This window comes from Salarias fasciatus (genome assembly GCF_902148845.1).
Source record: "Salarias fasciatus chromosome 7 unlocalized genomic scaffold, fSalaFa1.1 super_scaffold_4, whole genome shotgun sequence".
Taxonomy (NCBI): domain Eukaryota; kingdom Metazoa; phylum Chordata; class Actinopteri; order Blenniiformes; family Blenniidae; genus Salarias; species Salarias fasciatus.
Window position 1 is genome coordinate 14,295,812 of NW_021941229.1, and position 25,817 is coordinate 14,321,628.

A 25,817-nucleotide genomic window follows, 5' to 3' on the forward strand; every position below is an offset into this window, starting at 1 on the left:
CCTGCTTGGTTAAATTCATCACTTTACCCTCACCGGAGACTGTTTTTTCTTTTCTTTTCTTTTTTTTTCTTCCTACCATTGGTTGCATTATCCTAGTGACTGAGGTCGACACTGAACTACAACCAGCGGAGATCGGGACCTGAGCTCCACGGAGCAACCACTACATAGATGTGACCCGGCGAATTCCTCTTATCGCTGAAGGTAATGCCTTTAAGCAAGCACGCGGCTTTTACTCCATAATTTACCGTTTTCCCCTGTTATTTTAGATCAGCTTATTAAGTCATGCATGGATAGATATATAAATAAATATGCTGATAGAAGGATAGAGCTGACAAGAGCTCTTTCTCATTTCAGCACCATGGACAGAACCACACGTTAAACTACGCTGCCTAGACTCTCCTCATTTAATCCACAACACGAATAGTCCATTATTGTCCATACGTCCAACACTCACTTTTATATACACGAGACGGTGTGTTTCCAGAAGCTTTCAGTGAAAGCTGAGAGCTGAAAAGGTACCGGTTGAATCAAAAGATACATTTTTTTTTTGCTGCGTCTTAAGTCATAGATGAGAAGCAGAGGGTTAAAGGCTGCTGAGCGATTCAGTGTTTTTGTGTGAGGCGCTTGCTGACTGGCTGGATGTCTTGCCACATGCTGACAAAACAGCATGGCTTGTGAGCCACTGCTACTGTCACCAACTGTTAGCCACTGTCATGTCTTAACAGTTTGCTGCAGATATTTTTAGGCAGGATGGAAATGCATTTAGGTTGTGAATGCAAAATTGCTCGCTGAAATGCAGTTAAAGATGACAGCATGTCTCGGGGAATAGAGATCTCCTGCAGATGCAACCTTGCTTACTACCTGCTGGAAACACTGTGTTGGGTATTATAACCCACTTATACGTGTAGTAGATGTGGGAATGGTGGATTGCAGTGTGCTGAGTAGGCGTAACTAGATCTAATATTAAGAAAACTGTTCCCTTTATTACCAGCACAGAGAGTTTATGCCTATTAAAACCAATTTACAGAAAGCTGTGATAGCTATTTTGCTTTCGCAATGGCGGGTTGGCAAAATCAATCTGAAGTAAGTGATGAACGCTAACTACCGGTTGTGATATTATTAAAACTCCTCAGCCCAGGTGTTAGCATGCAAAAACTTTCCCAGTGGGGTGGCCGATGAGCAGAAGTGATTCAAAGTTCATACCATGCTGTAACATGTTCATCACATGGATGCTGACTCACACTTATTATTCTGAGTATCATATCTCTTTCTCATATGCTTAAAAAAACAGATTCAAACAATAATAAAGCACTAAAGGGTTTCTCACATATTCAAGCAGGATTACTCTGCTGCATGGAAGTCAGTGGTCGTTAAAATAGCCCTAAATGTGTCACTTTACTAGAACAAACATGAGTACAGTATATTATTGTTGCAAATCAGTTGATTCCTCTTTGTGAGTATTAGTTCAAGCGAGACTTTGGGCAGAAAATAAATACACTCATACTGTGGATTTACAGTCTTCAACAGTGAAAGAAAAGGCGGGGCTTGTGTTCCCATGGCGACTTCCTCAATGACCCTCAGACCAACCTTGGCCCCCTGGGAGATCAGTCATACTCCTACTTACACACACACACACACACACACACACACACACACACACACACACACACACACACTCCTCTCGGAGCATGACTGAGAGACTGTGTATTTCTTGTCTGCCTGCTGCTGTTTCAGCCTCTCAGTCTTTACAGCAGCAGAAAGAAGGAGAGAGAGAGAGAGAGAGAGAGTGTGTGTGTGTGTGTGTGTGTTGAAGGACAAATAGATGAGTAGGATGGGAAAGCGCAAATTTCAAAGACAGATGGTAATGAAAACAGATGAAGAAAAGGTGTGGAGAAAAGGAGGCATATAAAACAGGGACAGGAGGATGGATAAGAGGAGGGGAGGTCAGCAGTGAGTACAGTTACACAGGCAGCACAGCTACTTCTTTGTTGTGGGCATTTGGAGTGTAGTCACATATCAGCTTAATTACCTTTAAAATGCACTATTGGGAGGAGGAATCATTGTGAATCTGCTCGGACTGAGATAAAGAGAAGTGGAGTGGATAGATTGGGACTGGGGGAGGGGAATATGGCTGCTCACTGATCATGTTAAACAGTCACCACCCGTTCTTCCTCCCTCGCTCCTCCCCTCCCCCTCACTACCACGCTCACAGCTACACCCTGACATGGTCCACACATCACCCCTTGTGCACGGACATTTTCCCACGTACACCCCAATGCAGACAGCGCGTGCACGCAGGCACGAACACGCGTGTGTACAAGCCATTGGTCAGCTGCTCTCATCCCGCTGAGTGATTGTGAAAAACTGAAGCTCATTTGCAAAGAGGAAAGTGGAGAGGTGAGGGAGGGTGAGCTGGAGGAGGGTGTGGGGTGCTACAAACAGAATTAGAATTTAGTAATATTGCATCAAATGTCTCATTCAAAGCTATTTAGCATTCCATGTAAGATATATCAGTATCTTATGTTATGGTTTGTGCCAATAGTTGCATGAGCCATGACAAACTGAAGCAGAATCAAGGAGAATCACTTGTCACTTCCACATGGAAGCTTATTGTTATCAGTGAAGTAACCAAAGTCAAAAACATTACATAGCTTAGTTAAGATAAATACTGGTTTAGAAGAAGGTAATATGCATTAGAAATGAGATAACAAAATATCAGTGCAACTGTCGTAAAAAGACCTGGCATGACTAAAACCAACCCAGTGAAAACTAATCTCCAAACAGAACACTGCATCTACAAACCCCATGCATTGAGAATATTCAGAATCATTTAAGAGCTCGTAGTCTGGGCAGCTGTGTGGAGGAAAACCGTTCCTGCAGTGACCTGCACAGCAATGCTACCCTGTCCACAATAATCCTCTTTGCTGTTTTGCCAAGGTAATAGTAATCCAGCAGCAGGATGTATAGTTGATGACGAGGTTAGGCTGAGATCTCCAGTCTTGGTCAAGGTTGCAGCTGAAATTGCTTTCACCCCTCCTGGGACCTTTGTGTTGATGTGGATTGGTAACAGTTGTGCACAAAATCTTGTAGACCACATGTATTCCCACCAGTTTGTGAGCACATCTAACAAACTGCAAACATCAGAATTACACAACCAAGCAAGTATTTCCCACAAATAAATAATAAATAAGATGCTGCACCTGGGTGCGCTTGTGACTTTTTGTACCATGGCTATATTTTGTTCCACCCCAAGATGAACCTCATTATGAAATTATGTCTGGCATGACATAAGCAGTGAGATATGTGGAACAGGACAGAATAACCAGAGTCATTTGATAATCAGACCATGCAGAATGAGCTATTAGATAACCAGACAGGTTGTACACAAAGCAGCGGTTCGCTACAGTTTTCTCAAATAAGTTACTTAGATGCTGTTTCAGCAAAAACATGGTCGTTGTATGTTGCAGTTGCTTAAAGCATTCATAAACGGTATAGCATCACCCCTGATAGGTAGAAAAGATTAAGCTTATTCAGTGGACAGAATTACAAAGATTTGATGGAATGGCTCATATCTGAACTTATCGTGTGATAATATGGTGAAACCAAGTTGATTTTTTTTTATATATGTATATATCATTTATCCAACCGGAGTCTAGTGTTGCTGCGGTCCCAGACCTCAGCGCTCGATTAAAATGTTACAAGACTCGGTAGGAATGATGGCTGCACCTACGTAACAAGAGATCAATATGTTGTAAAAGCATGAACACCCCCCCTAGATCCTTCTGCAACTACTCTGTCTGTCTGCACATATGGCCGGCAGCAGGCTGCATACATTATACACCAAACATAAAGGCAGACAACACACTGCTCTCACTTTCACACTCTGAATTAAGTCTGTAATCAACAGTATTTGCTTCAAGGACCCTGAAAGCCTTTTCATTGTCCAACGCGTTTCTTTTCCATTGTCACTATTGAAGCATGTGGAGTTATGATGTTAAATCTGAGACGGAAATGTTGCAAATGTCAGCAAGCTCCTTTTGGAAAGTGATGAAGTGAAAAGAATTAAAGAACAAGCCAGCTCAGCAAGGTCATGACTTAGTCTGAGCGCAGGTTCACTATAAAAGTGCACATTGGGACAGAGTTTCTAATTTATGAATGTGTTTTTGCTTTTTTCAATCAATGTTTCAGCCAATATTTCTTTCTGTATGATCACTCACTCTACAATTCTGATTACATCGCCCTTCATTTCTATCCACTTTCCATCAGTAGAAAAAGAATTAACTCAATCAGTCGGGAACTTTTAAGCAGAAATCGCCCACTCGAAAAATAGAAAAGGTGACGGTAAAATATCAGTCTATAATAGGCCCGTTGCCGTAGCAACAGAAGACCCGTTCATAGCCATCGTTGCGTACACTGCCTCTTGAGCGCTGACCATTAGCAGTAACAACGAGGCATCTGCCCGCCCTGAGCCTTTTAACACATTTCATTTGACCATCTTTACAATTCATCTGCGTCTTCATCTTCCGTCCTCTCAGGGGTGCTCTCTGCCACCTCGTCTTCTTCTTCTCCACTCTTGACTTGCACATTTTCCTCTCCCTTTTTCCGCACTCCTCATCTGCCCTTACCTTTTTTTTCCACACTCCTTCAAGTTTCTTTGCTGTCTTTTTTTTGTTCCTTTTCATTGTCTTCCAGGGTTTAATTATACATGTCCACTATTGTGTCAGCATGGTGCTGCAGCTCATGAGAGGCTCTTAAGCAGCAGATAACTGTCAAGCATACTGTACCACTGAGAGCCTGCTGCACGTGTTGCATTACGATCTATTTCTATCATTACCTTCTTACTGGGCAAGCGAACGTCTTTATTGATATAGCTTTTTTTACAATTCCTTCCAAATTCTTTTTTCATTTTGTCTTTGTCCAATGACCTTCTCCTGTATCCTCCTCTCTCTCTCTCTCTCTCTCTCTCTCTCTCTCTCTCTCTCTCTCTCTCTCTCTCTCTCTCTCTCTCTCTCTCTCTCTCTCTCTCTCTCTCTCTGCATTCATGAACCTCCTCATTGTCCTTCCTCTTCTCGTCTTGCCTGGCGGCTCCATTCTCAAGATCATTTTACCAACAAAGCGATCACCTCTCTTGCATACGATTAAGCCATCTCAACCGCGTCTCTCACTGTCCCACAAAACCATGCAAGCAAAGATGTCCTTATAATGTAGTCATTTTTAGTCCTTGTCCATTTTGCCGATTCCCAGTGAAAACCTCAACATCTCCAGGTCTGCCAGTGGTCAGTTCTGCTACCTCTAAACTGTATGATGTATTCCATCTTACTACTGTCCTGTAGGGATGTGTGGTGCAGTGGATAGTGCTCTGGCCTCACAGCAAGAAGGTCTGGGTTCAAATATCTTTCTGTGTGGAGTTTGCGTGTTCTCCCTGTCTCTGTAAGGGTTTCCTCCGGGTGCTCTGGTCTCCTTCCACCGTCTAAAAACATGCATGTGAGGTTAATTAGGGACCCTAAATTGTCCCGAGGGGTAAATGTGAGCATGTGTGGTTGTTTGCCCTGTGATGGACAGGTGACCTGTGCAGGATTTATCCTGTCATTGCCCATAGTAAGCTGGGTTTGACTGCTGCGCCCCACGACCCTGAACAGGACAAGTGGGAAAGAAGATGGATGGACTTTCCTGTAGAAAGATCGCAGATCACTCCTGACACTCGTCTTCTTCCATTTCACCCTGTCTGTACTCCAAATTAACAACAAGGAATTAATAATGGCCTCAAAACAAATTATTAATACTTTTGCTGAACTCCATAAATAGATATCTTTCATGTTTGTGTGTCAGTTCTGGCTTACAGTTCTCAATGACTAAAACACTGTTTTGATTTGGAAAAGCATCCTTCTCTGGTTCTGTGCAGCTGATTGTTGCAGTTCTGAAATAGAAATGAAATCGCCATGTTCATGGTGCTTTTTTTTGCTAACAGCATTGTGTTCAAAGGTTGTGTACAAAAGCAGAGAGTATTTGCAACATTATTGTAGAACCTCAGTCTGAAAATCTCCGGGAGCCGGAGTTTATCCTAGCTGACAGTGGGTGACGGCAGGTCGGGCCCTGGACAGGTCGCCTGTCCATCACAGGACAAACAGGAAGGGACTGACACACACGCACGCACACACACTCGCACCATCGTCAAATTGCTTTCATTTATGAACCAAACACGCATGTTTTTGGAGTATGTGAGGAAACCAAGGCGTACTCAGATAAAATCTACACAGATCCCAGAAAGTCTGCGTGTTTCATTCTCTCTGTGACAAAACAACCACTGTTTTAATAAACCGTAATATTTAAAGCTCGACATTGTAAAATATGTGTGATTCTGATTAACATTACACTTTCCCACATTTTAATCACACATAAATGGTGTTAAAGGGTGTTTTACACTGACTTTGAAAGAAACCCATTTCTGAAGTCAACCCTGTGGATGTGAGCTGCTGTGTATGGTTCACTTTTTAACTCACATAATGAACTCTTTCAGCCTGACATCGACCGTTCTCAAAAATTAACAGGGCTTTGCACCTAGAGGAAACACAGCAGCGAGTAGAAATTTAGTAATTCAGTGGTCCTCAATATAAACGCTAGTGTTCACTGTGCAGCGTAGGTTATAGTTTCCACAACGGCAGGCAGAGTGTGCGCAGAGTGTTGTTTGACAGATCTGCTTCCTTCTTCATGTCGGTTACACTCAGACAAAAGCAATTTCCCCTTTCGAGATACCTTATCTAATGAAATAAAGCTGACTGCACATAAACACTGATTCGCGCTGCAATACATGCGAGTCATGTGTGTATCTGACAAGGCTCAGGCAAATTCGGAAATTAAGGGTGTATCCGCTGCAGTCTGATTTCACTTTATAAAGCCTTTCCAGATTGATGCATTGTTCCCTCAGAATTTTGATGCAATTTGACTACATAAAGGCACCTTACACGCAATTTCTGTTCTGAATTAAAGTGGAAAACCAACTTGTCTTTTTTAAATTAAAAAAATTATAATATTAGATTGCTTACACTAGGTTGCAGAGCTAATGATATGCAATGAGGGATCAGTGATAATGTTTTGACTTTCAAATTATTTTTTTCTTTGTCATATGTGGCATTTTAGATGTTTTTTTTGGAACTGTGAGTTTGTCTCAGGTGTATAAGCAAGAATGGAGTGTGTTATCAGTATACCAGCGGTGTCATGCTTTGAGTTTTAGGCGGTACCTGGTGTTACCAGGACAACAAGACTCTAAAAACGTCCTTCTCTTCTCTTCTCCTCTCTTCAGCTGCAGCAGCGGGGGTTATGTTGTGGTGAGCGCTGAGAAAACCAGGTTAAAATGTTATAATGTGACTTGACCTTCACAAGACCACCTCTTGTTTGCTACATTTACCATGGCATCTGGCCAGGTGTGTGTGTCTGTGTGTCCCTCAGACGGTGTATGGTGCATTTTAATGCATACATTTAAGATAAAATATCAGATGAAATATCCATCACCCGGTTCGAGGTTACACGTCCTTCACTCTAAAGGAGCTCAGGACGCTGCAAAAACAACCCGCCTTCCTCTTAACCATGGCTTCCTTTTCACTTATTCACCGCACTTTTCTTTTAATCTGTGTTGAATAGAGACAAATAATTTCTCGTCTCTGGCAACCAAGAGAAATCCTGCGTGGGTTGCTGAGGACATTTGAAAGAAAAAAGGTTTTTTGTGCCGTTGAAAAGAAAAGTGATGAAGAGGGTTAAAAAGTTACTTCTGCTAGAGTTCAGCTTCAAAGTGCCGTAATGCACATGAATTATAATTTCACATAATTATAGCTGGGACTTGATCAATGTGGGTGTATGCTTTCTGTTTGCCTCAAACCTTTGTTTGATAAGATGACAGCCTGCCACGCACTGGAGGCTGACCGGCTGTAAACAGCCTGACTCCCAGATACAGGACGAACATGAGCCATGAGCTGACTGATGGCGGCGAGCTGCTCTTCTAGAAATCCATTCTCAGTCCGCATGATGACAGTTGGCAGCTTCCCTGAAACACACGGGTGAGTTTTCACCAGGTAATCAAAGGTAACTAAATTAACAAGATCTCTCTTAATGGCTGAAGTTCAATAGCCCGTTGCTTGGCAAGAGATTAGAAAGGAAGGAAAAAGTCTAAAATTGGAGCTCTTATTGTCAAGTGTCAAAGAGAGATGTAATTTAATGGTGTCTTATCTAATTAAAGAAGAGGAAAGAAAATCTATTACTTTTATTTTAGGGCACCGAATTACTTTGAAAAGAAGCCGTAGCCAGAGGGACAGATTGTATGTGTGTGCGGGTGTGTGTGTGTGTGTGTGTGTGTGTGTGTGTGTGTGTGTGAGTGCGAGTATTGTGCACTAAACACTGTGTGCCTGCTTTAAATATGTGGCATTATTGAGTTAACCTCTCATAATGAAAGACTTACGGCAGTATTTGTTGCTTGTTGTGTTTGGATTGCTAATGTTTTTCAGACCAGGAGGTCCTAATGGAGCTTTGAGTGTTTCTGCAAACTGCGATTTCTCAGGGGGCCGTCTGACTGGCACTGAACTTATAAACCAGGAACAAATCAGTGACAGGAGCCCGTGTCATTGAACAGAGCCTCTTCAGAGTATAGATAACACTATAGCACAGCACGCGGCTGCTGTTCATTGTTGAAATAAGGACATTTGCATTTGTCCAGAAGTTAATGGGATTCTGGTTTGGGGCTTGATAACTGGCATTTACACAACCATCAGCAATATTTCCCCCAAAAAATCAGTTCCGGCACTACCATTACATTGTCGTTAAGCTTTCAAATATCTTAAAAATGTGATAGGAAGGACAGACTTTGCAAGTGATGCTCTATCATCATATGAGGCACAAAGTCGTCCATCTGTTTTTCATGTGTTGTTAAACTACACCATGCCACTGACAGCTTCAATTTTAGACGTGTTTTAAAGGTAAAAAGACAAAAGGTTTTGCAGAATAGTTAACTACATTAAATCAAATTGCAAATTAGTGGTCTTAATGTTGCCATTCAACTCCTGCTGCTTTTCCATTGCTGTACATGTATTTGTAGATTAGGAAACTGCAGTTATGTTAGGATTGCGCTATGTCTTTTTAATGTTGCTTCATTGAACTATGTCTGTGTGTATGCAAATATAAATTAAAAACTGCAAAGACATGCCCAGCAGGCACACACATTGTGAACATACTCGTTCACACGTTTTTGCAGTTTGATTAGCCATTTGTATGTGATAGCTTTAATGAAAGTACATGGGTTTCAAAGCACCAACAGGAAACTTTTTTTTTTTTCTAAACGCCTGAAATCTTAAAGCTCTTCCTGTAAGTTGGTTTGCTTCCCTCCCAGGGTTGAGGTGTTCCGACTCAGATTTAGGACTAACCGCTGCAATTCAATCCATCAACTGTGAAGTTCAAGGGACTGTAATATCTCCGAGCCAACTCCGACTCCTGCTGGCGCCCAGATTATAGCCTGTCATACACAGACTAGTGGTATTATTTGCACAGCGGAGGGTAAGAGCACAGTATGGCAGCTGGGAGGAGCAGGAAGTGCAGTGACGGGCTGACAAAAATGTGATTACATGCAATTATTTTGAGGTGATTTGAAAGCGGATGCTCATTTTCTTCAACTGCACAGGAGCACAGACCAATAAATGTCATGGAGACATATAGATGTCGTCCTTTTTCCTTATTTTTTTAATAGATTTTATATCAGTTCTGTAATGGACATCAGAAACCAAGGCTCTTCAATTGTTTAAAGCACGTGGAAACGGTTTTGAAATAGAGGAGGTTTTCTGTGTCTGCTGCAGACACACAGAGCTCATATAAAATCCGCTGTAATTTTGCTTCCTGTACTCTGGCCTGATGAGAAGCTGCACCAGAGCGATTGAGAAAAATGCTCTCAAATTTTGATTTCCTCCAGGAGCACCGTGTTCTGCTACATTTCAGCACCGATTGCGTGAGCCGACTACTCCACTGGGTTTGGTGTAGAAGTGCAGTGTAAAAATAAAATGACCAATTTCACATCTTTACCAAAGTGAAAGTCAGAAAAAGTACAAGTTCTTACAAAGTAAAAATGAGTTATTAAACGTACTGATGCAGAATTTTCTTGTGGTCCTTTTTGAAAGGAAAGTGAAGTACAGGAAACTGAAAACAAAATCTGCTGCAGGTGCATGAACTGATAATTGATGACTTACCACCTCTGGTCTGATTAATACTGATGACGATGCATACTATATTGATTATGCAGTCTAAATAAAATGACGAATGAGAAATGTTATTCAGAAGGACAGTTTGGCAAATTACAGAACTGTATTCATCTGACCAGTTTAGCAATACTCAATTGCAGACACTGTTAGAGTCTCGAAATGAAAAGGAATCCTGCTCGTACTGATAGGTAGTCCAGTGAAAAAAACTCCATGGGCCGTATCAATTCATAAAATATGGATAAGGTGCTTCCATATGCCTTATTACTGCAGAGCACGTACAACCCAATCAAAGTTAGAACAGCGCTTCTTACCTCAGCCTGTAATATGAACTAGAGGAACAACGGAGCAAGGTCATTCGGAAGAATGAGAGACATTTAGCGGGCTGTATAATTAAATGAAGGGACCCCAAGGTCACTGTTAAGTTTTTTCCAATCATCCTCATGGGGCTGTATTCATACCAGCCGAGAGTCATCTCCATGATGTATCATTCATCGAGGGGCACTAATTACAGTTATGCTGCTGGGGCCATTATTTGGGCACGTGGAAAGGAGGAAAACTATTTCATTTATAGCTACCAGCGAAAATTAATTAATCTTCATTTGCTTCATCTGAAACCGCATACTGCTCTGTTTTTTTTTTAGTGCTATGGATTTCTCAGGTGGTGCCTGACTCATGGCCGGGGATAGGAAATAGCCGGAGTGGTCAGTGCCTTTCATCAGAGAGGTGAGGAGAGAGCGCTTCACCTCAGGCTTCTGCTCTTATTATTCCTGGAGGTGGAAGCAGGAACATAAAGAAATAGAGAAATGGCGGTAAAAGACATTTTTGTGTGCCCGGTAAAAATTTCTAACTGGAACAGAGTGAGTCAGGACGAGGGCATTGTGTAACGTCACGGTCAGAGCCAGTGGAGTCCGGCAGGATGTTGCAAATGACGCAAAATATAAAGAGGCTCAAGTAAAAATGAGGAATCCAATCACAAGTTGATGCAGAAATACTATGAATAAGGAATAATCTTTATTCACTCTGTCACAACAAACTTTCTGTCCTGTTTGTTGATGAAGTTCATGCTTTAGGACTGCAGATCAGTGGAGGCGTTGCCCTATCTAGCCACAGAGCGTCCCTCTGGGAGCTGGAGCCAGTCCGGTGTCATGGCTGTCTAACTCTGAGGAGCAGTCAGGCTGTGAGAGAACAGAGAGTCATGTGATGGTCTAATGTGACATTATTATTCATCCATTCATCTATATTCTAAACTGATTCATCCGTCTTTGAGCTGTAAGTAGCTGAATCCTTTTTTTTCCCCTCCTTTTGCGACATACATCAACCCGTGACAGAGCTCCTCGTGTCGGTCACTGCCTGTACTGAATGTTATTGATGGCGGGGAAAATAATCTATTTCTCCACATGTAACCATTTGCCATTTATTGAATCTGAAATCTGGACATTTTTATTGAGTTTGTGGAGATTAGGGTATTATGAAGGCAGATGTCTTAGTTTCATCAAAATACTGAAATTTGAGTGAAACAGTCAACCTATCAATACAGGGGAAAAAATTATCACTATTTATTATGTTTGGAATCACTTTGATTTATTGGGACATGATAGTAGTGTCCACTGTTTGCCAGGTAGAGATGCTGGAGCTCTTAAAAAAAAAGAGAGAAAAAAGATTAATTGCTCATTTACAGGACCACAATCACTGTGAAGCCTCAATTTGTATCACTTGAACTCTTCTCTTCCATAGAGCTCACTGTTTTTCACCAGCGTGAGTTTGTTGTATCTGAAGGAAATTATACATTAGCTTTTTGTGATTTTGATATTTTTGCAGACTCAGGATCACATCTGTCAGGAAAAAAATACACACACACTATCAGTGTAGCCTGTTTGCTCGCATGAATGAGGAACTGGAGTGGTATATCAAGCTAACTGAGGCTCTAAAAATTATTGTGTCTGTTTTTAAAACTTTTGAAAGGTGGTGCAAACCGATTCGGCTGCTGTTTTTGGGGTGAGAAGTACTTCTTCACACATTATAATAAAGCATTTTTGTGTTGTACCTCTGAAACACCAGAAATGCTAAAATGCTTGCAAACCTATAGCAGAATGAACTTGCATGAAATTCGGCCCTTCCTGGAGGATCCAGTGTTTCAGACACACAGATTTGTAGAGATCAAAAAAGATTGTATATGAGCTTTGTCATTGTGAGTTTTTTTCTGTTGCCAAGTTGAAACTTGAAAAAAAAGTGTGATATTTGAAACAGATTCCAGCTATGGAAACTTAAGAACTTCCAAAAGTGTTCACTGGACTCTTTGGCTCTTTTCATTTCCGTGTTTGTGCACGGTGCGTTGCGTGTGTGTGCAAAGTCGCTCTTTGAGAGCTGCACTTGTAATGGAGCTCTTCCCATTGTTCTCGGGGCTTGTTATTGTCTCTTGTGTACGGCTCAGATCCACCACCTAGTGCATCCTCCTCTGCCATCGAACTGAAAGCCTGTCAGCAGCCATTATTGCGAACAAGACCTCTGCTGTGATCCCTGCCATGTTTCATCCGAGCGTGGCAATTTATTCCAAAGCCCACTGTCTGAGCGCGTTAGCTACCACTAAAATTATTGCATGTGAGTGTTTGTGTGTGCTGGTGCGCATCCGCAGGTTTTTTTTGTGCGTGCTCCTAACTCATACTCCTGAACGAATACCAGTCGAACTAGCTGAGTAGACAAGTTTGGATTTCTCTAGTACTATTTCAAAGAAGGGGTCTGAATTCCATGTGTGTGTGCATGTGTGTGTGTGTTGTAATTAACAGTTTTTGTCACCTCACTGCAACCCATCCTTCACACACTGATCTGATTAATGTAACCTCAGAAGATGTATGCTCCCTGTCTCGCCTGCTCTATGACTAATGCTACATATGCATATGTGTGTGTGTGTGTGTGTGTGTGTGTTTGGAGGATGACAGTGTGTATCGTAATGACCGTAATGACTTTTCCTTTAAAGTAGGAGAGTGGAATTCGAGTAAGGAGCCTTAAGTTTTCTGATTCACTTTTTTGTATGCTTTTTGGTAATTTTTTTTTAGGTGTTTTCACAATGTGTGTGCATTCAGACGTCAATTTCCATTAAATGAATTCATTTCTATAAGAGGATGTTGTGGAGACATCATGATATTAGCGTAATTTCTTTTCCCTGTCTGGATCGAATAATAACGAATCGTTATTTGAAATATGTAATTTAAAATTGAACATGGTTGCGATAGTTCTGTGGCTCTCTTTGAAGTTCATCCAAATTCTCGTGTTTCCTCTCGTGCTGGCCTTATTTAATTAAGCGTATATGTACACTGTTCCTTAAAAGGCTGTCATTCTGAATGCAGCCAGCCGGGGTGTGATTTGCCTGAGGGAGTGGGAGGGATGTATGTCACATCCCGACTTCTGCTAGATTATTTTTACCGCGGGGAGGGGGAACATTCATCTCCAGAGTGATTAAAGTCATTCCACCAGCAAACCGAACAAAAATAAAGAAGGTCACGTCGTGAAGCAGGGTGAAACTCTGAATAACTGCGCTCACAGACCACTCATACTTTGCCTCATGGAAAATTGCAGTTTGTGGCTAAATGCTGAACTTTGCTGGAGAATAAAGAAGAGTGTTGGATGCTTCTGCTGTGAAAAGCCAGACGTGTCTTTGGATGAAGAACAGATGATGACATTCTGTTCTTTGACCTGCTCTTCCCACACATGCACAGGGAGAACATGTAAACTCCACTGTGTTTCTCCCATTTGATTTGAGACCAGTGTCTGGTGCATATCTGGTCCTTTAGCTGCTAAAAGTTTTTTTTTTTCCCCCTGACTTGTCACTGAGTTGTCAACTGTTAGTAGTTATGGAGGAGGAAGATGGATGACCTTTGAAAGACCTGCCTGTGGCATCCACACAATTCTCTAAATGTAATATATTTATATAAACTTGAGCAATGTGGCTGATTCTTGTCTCCTGACAGGACGGTGAAACATTTCCGTCGACACAGTTTGAGACTTGTTGCTCCTTCATTGATTTGGTCTCAGTGGCTTGCAGATTGGATCAGAGTCCAGTTGCACTGCACTTTGAGCAAATATAAGTTTGTAGCGACGGCAGATTTTGCACCTTTTGTAGAAACATCGTGATCCGTTCTAAGCATCTCTGGAGACACTTCTTCATAATGAAAGGCCGTACGATTGAATTAAGTTGCCCACTCAGGATGTCGGTGTGGTTTGGAGTTGCTTCAAGGTGAGAAAGTCACAGCTGCCTGGTGACTCTGTGAATAACTAACATGCTCTCTCATAAACACTCTAAAGTAAGTTGAAAGTGATTAGCCAGAACCTTGTTTCCACCAGGTTGTGAAAAGATAAACTTGAGCGAAGTCAAAGCAAACTGCATAAAAACAAGCATGGAATCTGTTATATGACTATTTTCTATTTATTATTGCTGAGCTCAGAAAAATCAATATCTCGTGTCATAACTTTGGCGGTCTTTTTTTAGTTTGTCTATTTTAAGGTGTGTCCACGTCACATTTTAGTTGGATCTTGACAACACAGACCTATACTGCAGCGCGCTTGCTGCTGATAATGGCTTGCACCATTGAGTCATAGCTTAGCAACAAGCCTCCTGGCCTATTTTTGGTTTCAGGCAATTATCCACAATACAGCGTGTTGCTGTGGTCTCATGACACATCCATATTGTAGATGTAATGAAGGGAAAAGGGCCCGTGTCCACATCTGTCAAGTGCCTGCAGGGTTTTTGTCCAAATGTCTAGAAATGTTTCTTAACGTGGTGACCGAATGACGACTTCTTCATGTCTATTTTCACAGCGCTGTGGCGGAAACACAGCGAAAATCATGTTTTCGTACAATAATGAGGCATCCCCAGCACAGAGGGCAAAAGAAGAAAAAAAGCACACTTTACTGATCCTCTTGGGATTTTTTCCCCCTGCATTTAACCCTTGCTGTTCCCGCAGTGGTGACCTCTCTGCAAATTTCCCCACCATGGGTCTGCTTCTCTAACCTCTAGCCCGAAGAAAAAGGACCATAAAATAAGGAATGCAGTGTTATCAGATTGAAGAAATATACTTTTCACAATAATATTTGATTTTTTTTAAATTGTGTTTCTCAAGAGTATTCCCAATCTTTGAGCTTAATAATTACTAAAACATGCACAATTATTTTGGAAATAGATTTCAAAAACATAGGAACTCAATATACCAAGTTAATATTCCAAAATTAAGATCATAGAACATTGTATGCAATATTTTAGATGGTTTTACTAATGTTATTATGCGATCACAGTGCAAAATTAACAAATATAAAATGAGTATCTGATCCTGGAAGTCGACTCCCTCCAGAGCACGCTGACCATTGTTCAGCCTGCAGGCCACAGATGACCTCCGTCTTGTCCTTTTTCGGCCTGCATGATGTCAAAGATAAATCAGGAACTACATGAATATTTGTGTTCATGATGCATTCGAGCATGCTTCTATTCATGAGCCTCAATCGACTGTCGCTGCTCACATGAAGGAAGTGGAGCGCTTGATAACCTTTAAACTCGAGCTACACTCAGAATAACTCAGCCCAAGTTGGAAACTATGGTTGAATCCCAGACTTGCTGTATTCTCACTCTAAGATAAAGACGTCCACGGCTGATCCAGGCTATGAAAGGCATTTGTTGATGAAGGGTTGTTAAAGGTACTGTAGATCTTTGCATACAGCTGCCGACCATCACACCTGTCACACTTCTGATCTTGCACTGTAAATAGTTTTATGATTTCATTTGGTGTTTTCATTCAAAAGTCCAGGTAGTTCTGGATTTTTTTTAATACCTCCTTGAGATCATTTAATTCCAAGCCCTGCTCTCCAGGCCAAAAGATATATTAAAAGGGAAGCATGAGGTCATGTCAGTGTTCACTACACTGAATGTTTGTTCAAACCACCAACATACATCAACTTAAAGAGTTTAATGCTTCGTTGGCTGATGTAGAATTTGTGCATCACTCAAAAGGAGAGCATGCTCAAGCTAAAGCTGCATTGATCAAGCCGCATGATAATGAATGTAGATGTGCGCTGCGATTTGGCAGAGCTTGATCAATACAAGCTCAAGGCGCACGGCCAACATCTTCACTTATCATCTATCAAAATTCACTCGGAGCCCGGCGCTGGGGTGTTTCTACTGACGTAAGCAACAACGGGCTTGATCGTTTCCTCTCGTCTGCTTTGCGCTGTAACTCGTGTGATTCTGTTACTGAGCCGGTGTCTGTTTTCCTTTCCGTCAGCTCGTTTCTGAATCCTGGCGAAATGGAAAAATGTCCCGGTCACCCTGTTTGCAAATTTCACTCATGTCATTCATGAATCTGACTGACTGCTTCAAACTCTCAAGATAAAAGCTTGTTCATTCTGACTGAAGAAGTGCACCTCAAACAGCGAGATCTGGACTTTATATTCGTACAATAATCGCAATCTTGAAACCACTGATGAAACAGGTTATATATCAATGCTTGTTGAATTTTTGTTTTTATTTGCCTGTGGGCTGCTCCTCACACAGCAGCCACATTGGGGTGTTGTAAACGGTTGTGCTCGTAGCTTTATTATCGCATCCCGTGTTGACGGTTGCTGTTCTCAGGAGTGGTTTTCAGTTAAATGCGCTGAACCACGGGCATTGCATCAAGGCTTTACATGCACAAATAGAAAATTCTTCCTCTGGTTTTTTTCCACTGCTGGCACTCTTTTTCTCCTTAACAAACACCCTGTTTTGTATTGTCATTGTTCCACCATTATTCCCTCCCTCTCCCACACACTCCTCTTCATTTTCATGCACCCTGTGTTTTTGTTGTATCTCCATCCATCTCTTGCTCGATTTGCCTCTTTGCTCTCTTGTCATCGCCGCATCTCATTTTATCGCCGTCCTGCTGTTGAATGCTGATGTCCTCCTCTCTCACACACTTCTTCTTTGGATGGGTACCAGTCTGGAGATCCTGTCTATATTATGAGCAGCACTTGCAGGATAATTCTATTACGTGTCTCCTCGCTGCTGGATAATTCAATAAGCACCACTGAGATGACACACAGTTATAATCTACTTAATGAAGCCACTGTACTGATGAATTGTACGAATTTTTCCTCCTTCTTTTCTTCTTTCTTTTACTCCCTACCGTCAAACTATCCTCATTTTTATCTCTCTGCTCCCCTCCTCCCGTTCTTCCCTCCTTTTTCTTCCTGCAGGGTGTTGATGGAGAGCCTTTCGAATGACAGCCGGGACAGTGGTCATCACTGGAGGAATTCTAGCTACAGTAATATTACTCCTTATCATCGCAGTACTGTGCTACTGTAGGCTACAGGTGAGGTCCCTCCTACATTCAGTCTCCTGTGCATTCATCGCTTTCTTCTGAAGGTTTGCAGAGTGCAGATAAGGAGATGTTCTTGGGTCTCACACTTGGCCGATAGTCACGAAATTCTGCAAAATAATCATGCTTGGCTGCTTTAACCTGCAGAAGTGTGGTGATGACTGTCAATTACCAAAGACGAGAAGGACTTTTTCCTCAAAGAGTGGCGCTGCAGTGTCTGCTTGTCAAGGCTGCAGAGTCCTCCACACGTGTTATCTTTATTCATTTTGCACAGTTTGCAGCAGTTTTCAGGTATCATGTTTGAAGCAAAATTTTTGCACATCTCAGAAAATGTCTGGTTTTTAGAGAATTAGTGCTACCAAAATGATTCAGACTTCAAAAATCAAAGAAACTCAGTTGTATGATGTTTCACAGTTACACAGTTCTCCTGTTACTAAAAATCAACACTTACAACACCTGATTCCATTTATTAATTACTTTCATAAAAATTGGGATGTTTTTTTAATGTGTAACTGATGATATACTCTACCAATGTGGAGGCTGCAGCAAGAACAACCTCGTATTCCAGTAACTCGTGTTTTATTCATGGGGAATACGTCACATCTTCTGTGGATGCATTTATTATTATCTGAAGCTTATTCAGGATTCATGAGGCTCCTCCTATAACCAGGATGGTAAAGAAATAGTAACCATTTGTGACATGCTTCCAGAAACTAAACATGATTTCCGTAAAGCAGGTATAATGGTAAATACAGTCAAAATACTGGACAGTTTGCATGTCGTTGTTTTATTTGTAGCTCTGAACAAACACGGCGGAGGCCGAATCTTTAGGTTTGCTGCTGTTTAGAACCAAATTAAAGAACTGGATTAGAATAATAGTTTCTCTCATGATTTAAGTGGACAGCAAAGAGAGTTGGAAACACCAAGTGATTGCAATTCGTTCTGAGTGCTTCATGAATTTGAGGATCAAATTTAATGGCAATAAAAAAACATATATTGCTCAAAGCTGAGGATGAAAACCTTCTGGTGGTGCTTGAAATTAAATCAAGGGATCGCCGATATCATTAGAAATCATTCTCTGGATGTTTATGCGAAATGTCACAGCAATTATTGTAGCAGTGAATGATGTCGCAGCCCTGCCTCCAGCAAAGCTTAGTGACGAACACACAATGCAGTTTCTCTATACAGAGTTTACACACTGCTAATAAGAAAGAAATGAATACATATAGATGTGATTATTTTTTTATTATTGCTTCCAGCGCAGGCTTGCAGGCATCTAAGCAGAGTAAGGATGTAACTGGAATGTTAGGTGAATATATTGTGTGAAACTAGAAGGAAATATAAGATTGTTGCAGGATGGTGAGACGTTTGCCTTTTACAGGCTGAAGTTAACATGTTTTCGGCTCTCATCTTTAGCATTCTGGATCAATACTCTGCACGTCATTATGCTTATCTCACTTTAGCCTCGCAGGTCCATTCTTCTGATGGAGTTATTTCAACGAGGTGAAAATAATAATAAATAACGTCTCACGCTGTCTCTCTGCGAGGCTGTGGCTCTGCTGTTTGGGCAGGTGCTCTGTGAACAAAATAGAAATGGAATGAGGTTAAATGAGCTGCTTTCTCTTTTCACGCTTGACTAACTCCAATTAGGTGGAAAAATTACAGTAATAACATGACTGGGGAGCATTACTGCAATTCCATTTCAAATATCTGTGTCACAGTGAAGTAATCCCCCTGAAATAATTTTACCGCTTGGCCCTGCAAACAGCATTGCAAATCTTTTTGACATGAGCCTGTAACACATTGAGTGGCAACTGGATGCACACCTCTGGTAATTCTGTCAGCTTTTCAAACAGGTTTTTGTTCTCATGCCTTTTTTTAACCAAGTGCACTGAGCTCAGTTTTGCCACAAGCGGCATGTTGTTGCCAGAAAAAAGCAAAACAAATCCAGACCCAAAGCAACTTTTAACTTTTCATAGGACACTCATTAAAATATTTGCAATTTACACGATTTACCGTTGGATTATCCTGTTGCTATAACCTTGTAAGATATTTCAAGGTTTATTTTTTTACTTTGGGGACCTATTAAATTAAAGAAAAATATCTACATGATATTATTTTTCATAAGGTTCCTTTTTTGCTACATTCAGCAAAGTAGCCTTTGCCTTTTTGGATGTACTATATTTCAAAAATACCACACTGTATCCTGCACTAGTTTATCATACCAACATCTGTTTGTGTTAATATGAGAACATTTAAGCAGGAAAAGGGTGAAATGCAAGTGTGACATTAGTGGAACATATGATAGCCTTTTGTTAAAGTTTGCCACTTGCTATTAAGAAATTATCACAGTCTGAAAGGAAAAATACTTCAAAAAGAGTTTCAACAGCATGCATGACATGTGTAAGAAGTGATGAATATTAGATAAAAAGAAACTTGTTTTAATAGAGGGGCGCTGACACTTGTAGGTTTCACTCTAGCTAAACCACAACTGAGAATTATTAATCATTTGGTCCATTTGTGGAAGTAATGTTAAAGCTGCGATCCCATTGCTTCACTGAAACGTAGACAAAGGAGGGTTAAGATCTACTTTGATTGCTTCACAGCTGTGTTTGATGGAAATGTAGAAACAGCATGGGCCGCAGACAGCCAGGCAGATCAAATACAGGACATGACGGGCGTTAGCTTCAACATCTCCCTGCTGCGGAACGTCTTTGTTCTCGGCTGGTAAAAATACCACCGCTATGACGCAACATGCAGCCTTCGTGGTGAAGTTACCATCGTGTGCTGGGTCCGTTTATGAGTCACTGGGAGTTGAAATTCTTCTGACTCCCATTAAGAAAAAAATACATCTTGGAGATGTCAGACTCTGAACTTTAGAATGTGTTTCTCAGTGTTATATAAGTCCAACTTCACCAACTAATATTAGCGTTCCTAATTAAACGAACGCGCTGTGGCTTTTCCTTATCGTCTGGAAACTACAGGTGAAAGTCACAGTTTATATGAGGACACTGAAAAGAGATTCTGAAGTCAATGGACTGCAAGTGGCTAAATGCCGTCGAGCTGATTTCCAGGGAAATAAGCTGTCATGACAGTGTTTGCATGCTTCAGAAAGAAAATCATTCAGTTTGATATTAATGCCAATATTGTGGCCTAATGGTGGTTGAAACAGGCAGACTGACATAACTGGACTGAAATTCAATAACACATGTCCGCTAACGTCCAATAAAAGCCTGCAAATGTTCTGAGTTAAGCTTGATAAATTCAATACTCAATATAGTAAAGAGATTTTTCTTTTTATCATACACTGAATGAGCAGAGTTCGTCGCAGTCCAGCCTATATCGCGCTGAATAATTCCGTATCAGCAAACCGGTTCTGTGTAGTTGTGGCGCTACGGTAAAGTGAAAAACCCTGCTGGAAAAGACAGTCTGCATCTCTATAAAGCTTGTCAGCAGAAAGAAGCAAGAAGTGCTACAAAATCTGTTGGTCGACATCTGTTGACTTTGAACTTGATGAAGCACTAAAGACTGTGTTTTGAGAAGCTTTTTGAAGTTCTTGAATGGGATTTGCTTGACATGGGATATTCGCAGGGGTTCCGTCCTCCCTGTCCAGGAATCCCCCAAGATCCAGCACTCTGAAAGCGCGCAGCACTTTCAGCAAGGTTCTCAATAATGTGGACAAATATCAAATTATCGCTGCATCATGCATGGTATTTTTATTGTTTGGTTGAGGATACATTTAAATTCGATATGTCACATTCCAGTATTTTGAGTTTTCCCTTCAGTTTGCACTTTCTGAAGTATCTCACATGATGGGTGAACTTTTCAATGATATTATAATCATTTTTCTGATGTGTGTATTTTAATAGTGACTCGCTACCCTTGAGAGAAAGAGGAGGAAATGAAAAGAGCATTGATCCTTCATTTTCCCCTAATATGTTAGTTAAATGGTGTGATGGCCTGCGTGGTGTATGAATACGAACAGTTGACTAAGAGACGAGGTGAAAAGCTTCCGGGATAAAAGCGCTGTGAAAATGCAGTCCATTTGCCAATATCGTCGGGAAATGAGATAACATGGCTAGAAGGAAATTAAGAGATCCTTTCCACTTTGAGCTGACGACAGTTCTTTGGATCAAATATAATCCCAAAATTAGGGCTTAATATTAGCTGGGAAAATGCCAGGAGTGAATTGTAAGGCCTTTCTGGTCCATAAATAGCAACGACAAATTCTCTGCTTAAGGCTTTGCAGGAGAAAAATATACATATATTAAAGAGAACCCATTGCTATTACATTCAAGTTAAAGAACACCTCACAGAAAATGGATTAAAGCCTTCATACGGAGCTCTCTGTCTGCTAAAATTCCTTCTTTTCTTTTTTTTTAACTTACTCCATCTTTCTGTCTCTTCTTCCACCACCAGTATTATTGCTGTAAGAAGGAAGAATCGGAGTCGGAGGAGGAGGAGCCAGACTTTGCCGTCACGTCCCGCCTCCCGCCAGTCCACTCCAACCACAACATTGTGGCGGCGACGGCCGCCGCCTCCTCCATCCCGAATGGCCCCGCCCTTTTCTCCACCCCGCCGCTGGCCAGGAAACTGACGCGGTCTCAGACCTTCTGCCCGTCCTGTACTCACTATGAGATGCCTTTCTACCTCCAGCCCCCCCAGCCTCAGCCGCAGCTCCTCCACCAACCGGACGGGCTGAGGAACGGCGGCGACCGCATCAGCTATCGGAGCGTCCAGCAGCAGGATCTGGACCTGCCAGTGCCTGTGAACATTTCAAACTATCGGAAACCCAACCTCGCCCGCTCCGTCACCATGAGGGAAATGTTTCAACGCAGCTGTAGCATCAGCACCGATGTTTAGCTGGGTGAACTTGAACCTCGGTGTTTGGTTACATTTAGATGAGTTGTCATGGCCAGAACCAGACTGTTCTCGTGTCAGACTGCGTTTTCGTCTGATAGTTTAGTTTAGTCTGATATAGTCTGGATTGCAGGATGGAGGACTCAGATGGCTCTCAGGACAGCTTCTTTTTCAAAGGTTCTATACTCAGGTCCCTAACCTTCCATATGGGCCAGTATAGAGTATTTCAACCTATTGGAGATGTTTAATTATTGGAAAATGTAAATTTGATTTGTTTTGAATAGATCTTTTTAAATACATATATAAATATATATAAAAGGCATTTGTTTTCCAGTTTGATCAAGTCAGTGTAGCCCTACTTGCTCTGGTCTCTTTCCACCTGGAACCTGAGGGGCAGAGTCTTGCCATGTTAAATTGAAGCATTTTGTGGGGAAGAGAGATGTTTCTCTTCCATAGCTGCTATAAAGAAAACATGATGATGAGACGTTTCGTCTTTCCTGCAGTTGGACGATCAGTTTGATCCACAGATTACGAAGATTATCCTAAAACACTTAAAACCGACGGACAGGAGGAAAGGTAACGACATGTTTTAGCTCCCACCCACTGACACTTTAGGTAGATTTAACTTAGGCCATATTATATATTCTAAGACATGAAGGGCTCACAGAAGATATTAATTCCTGCTTGTTTTCCACATCCTTTCATTGAGGTTTCTAGTTTGACGGGAGGCTGGCTTCTCTGAGCTTCTGCTAACAACACACAGTGTATATACAGTATTATATACTTCAGAGGGATCAGTGTTCTTGCAGACAGAGTGAACCCGGTGCCAAAAGGAGCTGGTTTCTAGCATTTGTGTGCATTTACGTGAGTGTTCTGGCATGCAAGTGTGTGCGTGTGTGTGTATATCTTGATCAGTTGTTATACCAGAGTTTTTATTCCATGCAATTAAACACAATCTCTCATCCTTATAATTGAACCCAGAAGTGGGTTGCAATAACATTTTAAATACTTAATGTAAAGGATGAACAGATTGTATTCTTTTTCTCACGCTACTTTACCCAAAATTTATTGTAATGCAAAGAATGACCCAAATAGATTATATGAAAACCTTCAAAGGGATTTTCAGCTATTTTGTAAATGCATTATTTTACAGATAAATGCCATAACACAGACTTGTGTGGTCGGTGGCGATCATAGAATTTAAAAGAATTTTTGCAGCGACACTTTGAACATGATCTCCATTATAGTTGTTAAGATTCAGCTTTTCACAGCATCATTTCTTGTGTCGTCTCTGATTTGTTGATATATGGATTTCTGGGCTGAAGATTCACCTTTAAAGGCACACTCATGAATATTTAACAGGCCATAACATACACTGCAGTCTCCGTCCTCTCTCAACTCGCTGGACTGAGGAATATGTGTTCCTGCTCCGAGGTACTCAGAGAGCTCCTTCTCTTTATTTTTGCGCTCGGCTGAGCGGCCTGGCTGCAGGGCTGATGCTCTGACACTGGTTGAACTTTTTGGAACAGAAGACAAACAGAGTGAAATTATTTACTGCTTGATTTCAAAATAGAAATTCTGATGGCATTGCGCGTGGGGGCGCTGAGGCTGTTCGGCTGTGTTTCTTGGGACCCCCGCCCCTCCCACCACACCTCCACCTCCACCCACGGTTTAAAATGCCGTGATACCTTCTTCTCTTATTCTGTCCCTCTGTTGATTTTTATCAGCACTCATGCTCATTTCCTTTCCCAAAGGGTGAAACAGTGAGTAATTTTGTTTTTATTTCCTCTTGTGACATGTGCTTTTCCCTGCAAATACACTCTGCCGCACTGCAACCACCTTTGTGAAACTAACTTTGCGAGGACTCTTAAAAGAAAGATTTTTTTTTTTTTTTTACCCACTGCTCTGCAATCCTTGGCAAAGCAAGAACCAACATTTGTGCTTTGTCTCAAATCACACATCATAAACAGTCTGTAGTAAGCCAACAGGAAATGTATCTGCATGATGTCCTCGGCCAACAGAAAATTGAATTTCAAATGCTTAATACCCAGTGGCCGCCATCTTGGCTGTGCAGCTGAGAAGGAGGCACCTGCAGTTTTTTTTGGAAGATTAAAAAAAGTAAATTAACTTGCATGTCACGTGAACACAAAACTTTCCTTAATCTAATTGAGCAGCTGAATGGCAAAAAACATATTATGATGGGTGACGTAGTTAAATAACATGGCTGCGTTTTACATTGAGTACAAGATGGTTGCCTCCATCGTGCACCGTGCAAAGGTGCAGTGTTAACGGAAATGCGATGCACTAAAGTTTAGCGTGTGATTCGAGGCAGAATACAAACACCAGCCCTCAAACAGTCCAATAACCATGTGTTAGAATGTGAAGACCAGCAGAAGCGTTGTCACTCTTAAGGTAAAAAACTTAAAGTGGTCCTCACAAAGATAGCCATATGCGCAGACACACACATGCACACACATTTTATTGATATTATATTATTTTTAAAACTGAAACTATGTGACAGTTACAGTTGCACAGGAAATGCAGTGCCATAAATAATTATAAGAGAAAATTATTATTATTATTATTACAAGTGTACATTCAAATGCAGTGTTGCTTTTACCTAAAGTATTACAATTATTTGCTTTATTTTATGATCCAGCTGTTTTCTTTTTCAAACTCAGTACAGTACAGCAGAAATGTTTCTGTCCTTGTTTCTAATATATAACTACCAGACACATTGTTGCTAATAAAATGGTGTTAAAATCCTCCTGAACTTTGTTGTTTTACTGCTAATGTCATCAAAACCACATGTCAGGCATGTTTTTTTTCTTTTTTTTCAGTTTAGAATTATAAAGATGTGACATTATTTAAAGGCACTTATTAATAGGATGTTGAAGTAGCGTATTTGCTGTGTTGGACTCCAGAACCATGTTTTCTGCTTTTTATGATGCAGTGGATTCAACATGGTGCATATTCTTGCGTGAATTGCCGAAATTGATCATCAACTAAACTATTTCATTTGGGGCATTAACCATGAACAGCAGACACACAGAGATTTTTCTCTCGCAACATTAGCTGTGTTTGCATTTCACTTTGAATGAAGTGGAAAACAAAGGGGAAAAAGTGAAAACGATTGGAAGAAAATACAGAAGTAGTTATCAAATAGATGAGTCAGAGGTAATGAATGGAAAAATAGCACAGACCAAAGAACACACAGACAGATGGAGGCGTCGAAGAGCTGATATCAAATTAAGGCCTCCACAGCAGAGACATGAATAGCCATTTTGAGATGGCATTAATACAACCGTGTGGCTTCACACATGAAAAACCTTTTACATTCCGATGAATTCCCTTTGATGTGGATATACTCAGACTCCTACTTGTACTTATG

The 25,817-nt window shown here is 41.2% G+C and overlaps 1 protein-coding gene and 1 long non-coding RNA gene across 2 annotated transcripts; one reads left to right on the top strand and one right to left on the bottom strand.

Moving 5' to 3' along the window:
• The first annotated feature begins 81 nt into the window (after positions 1-81).
• LOC115382528 (protein FAM163B-like) lies at positions 82-23,533 on the top strand. Its single transcript, XM_030084301.1, has 3 exons — positions 82-201; positions 17,445-17,560; positions 21,986-23,533. The coding sequence occupies exons 2-3, from the start codon at positions 17,468-17,470 to the stop codon at positions 22,427-22,429; spliced, it is 537 nt and encodes a 178-aa protein (XP_029940161.1). The 5' UTR covers positions 82-201; positions 17,445-17,467; the 3' UTR covers positions 22,430-23,533.
• LOC115382530 (uncharacterized) lies at positions 1,656-25,080 on the bottom strand. Its single transcript, XR_003930575.1, has 3 exons — positions 24,902-25,080; positions 15,134-15,137; positions 1,656-1,675 (listed from the first exon to the last, which is right to left on the bottom strand). It is a non-coding gene; the product is annotated as an uncharacterized LOC115382530 (long non-coding RNA).
• Between the last annotated feature and the right edge of the window lie 737 nt (positions 25,081-25,817).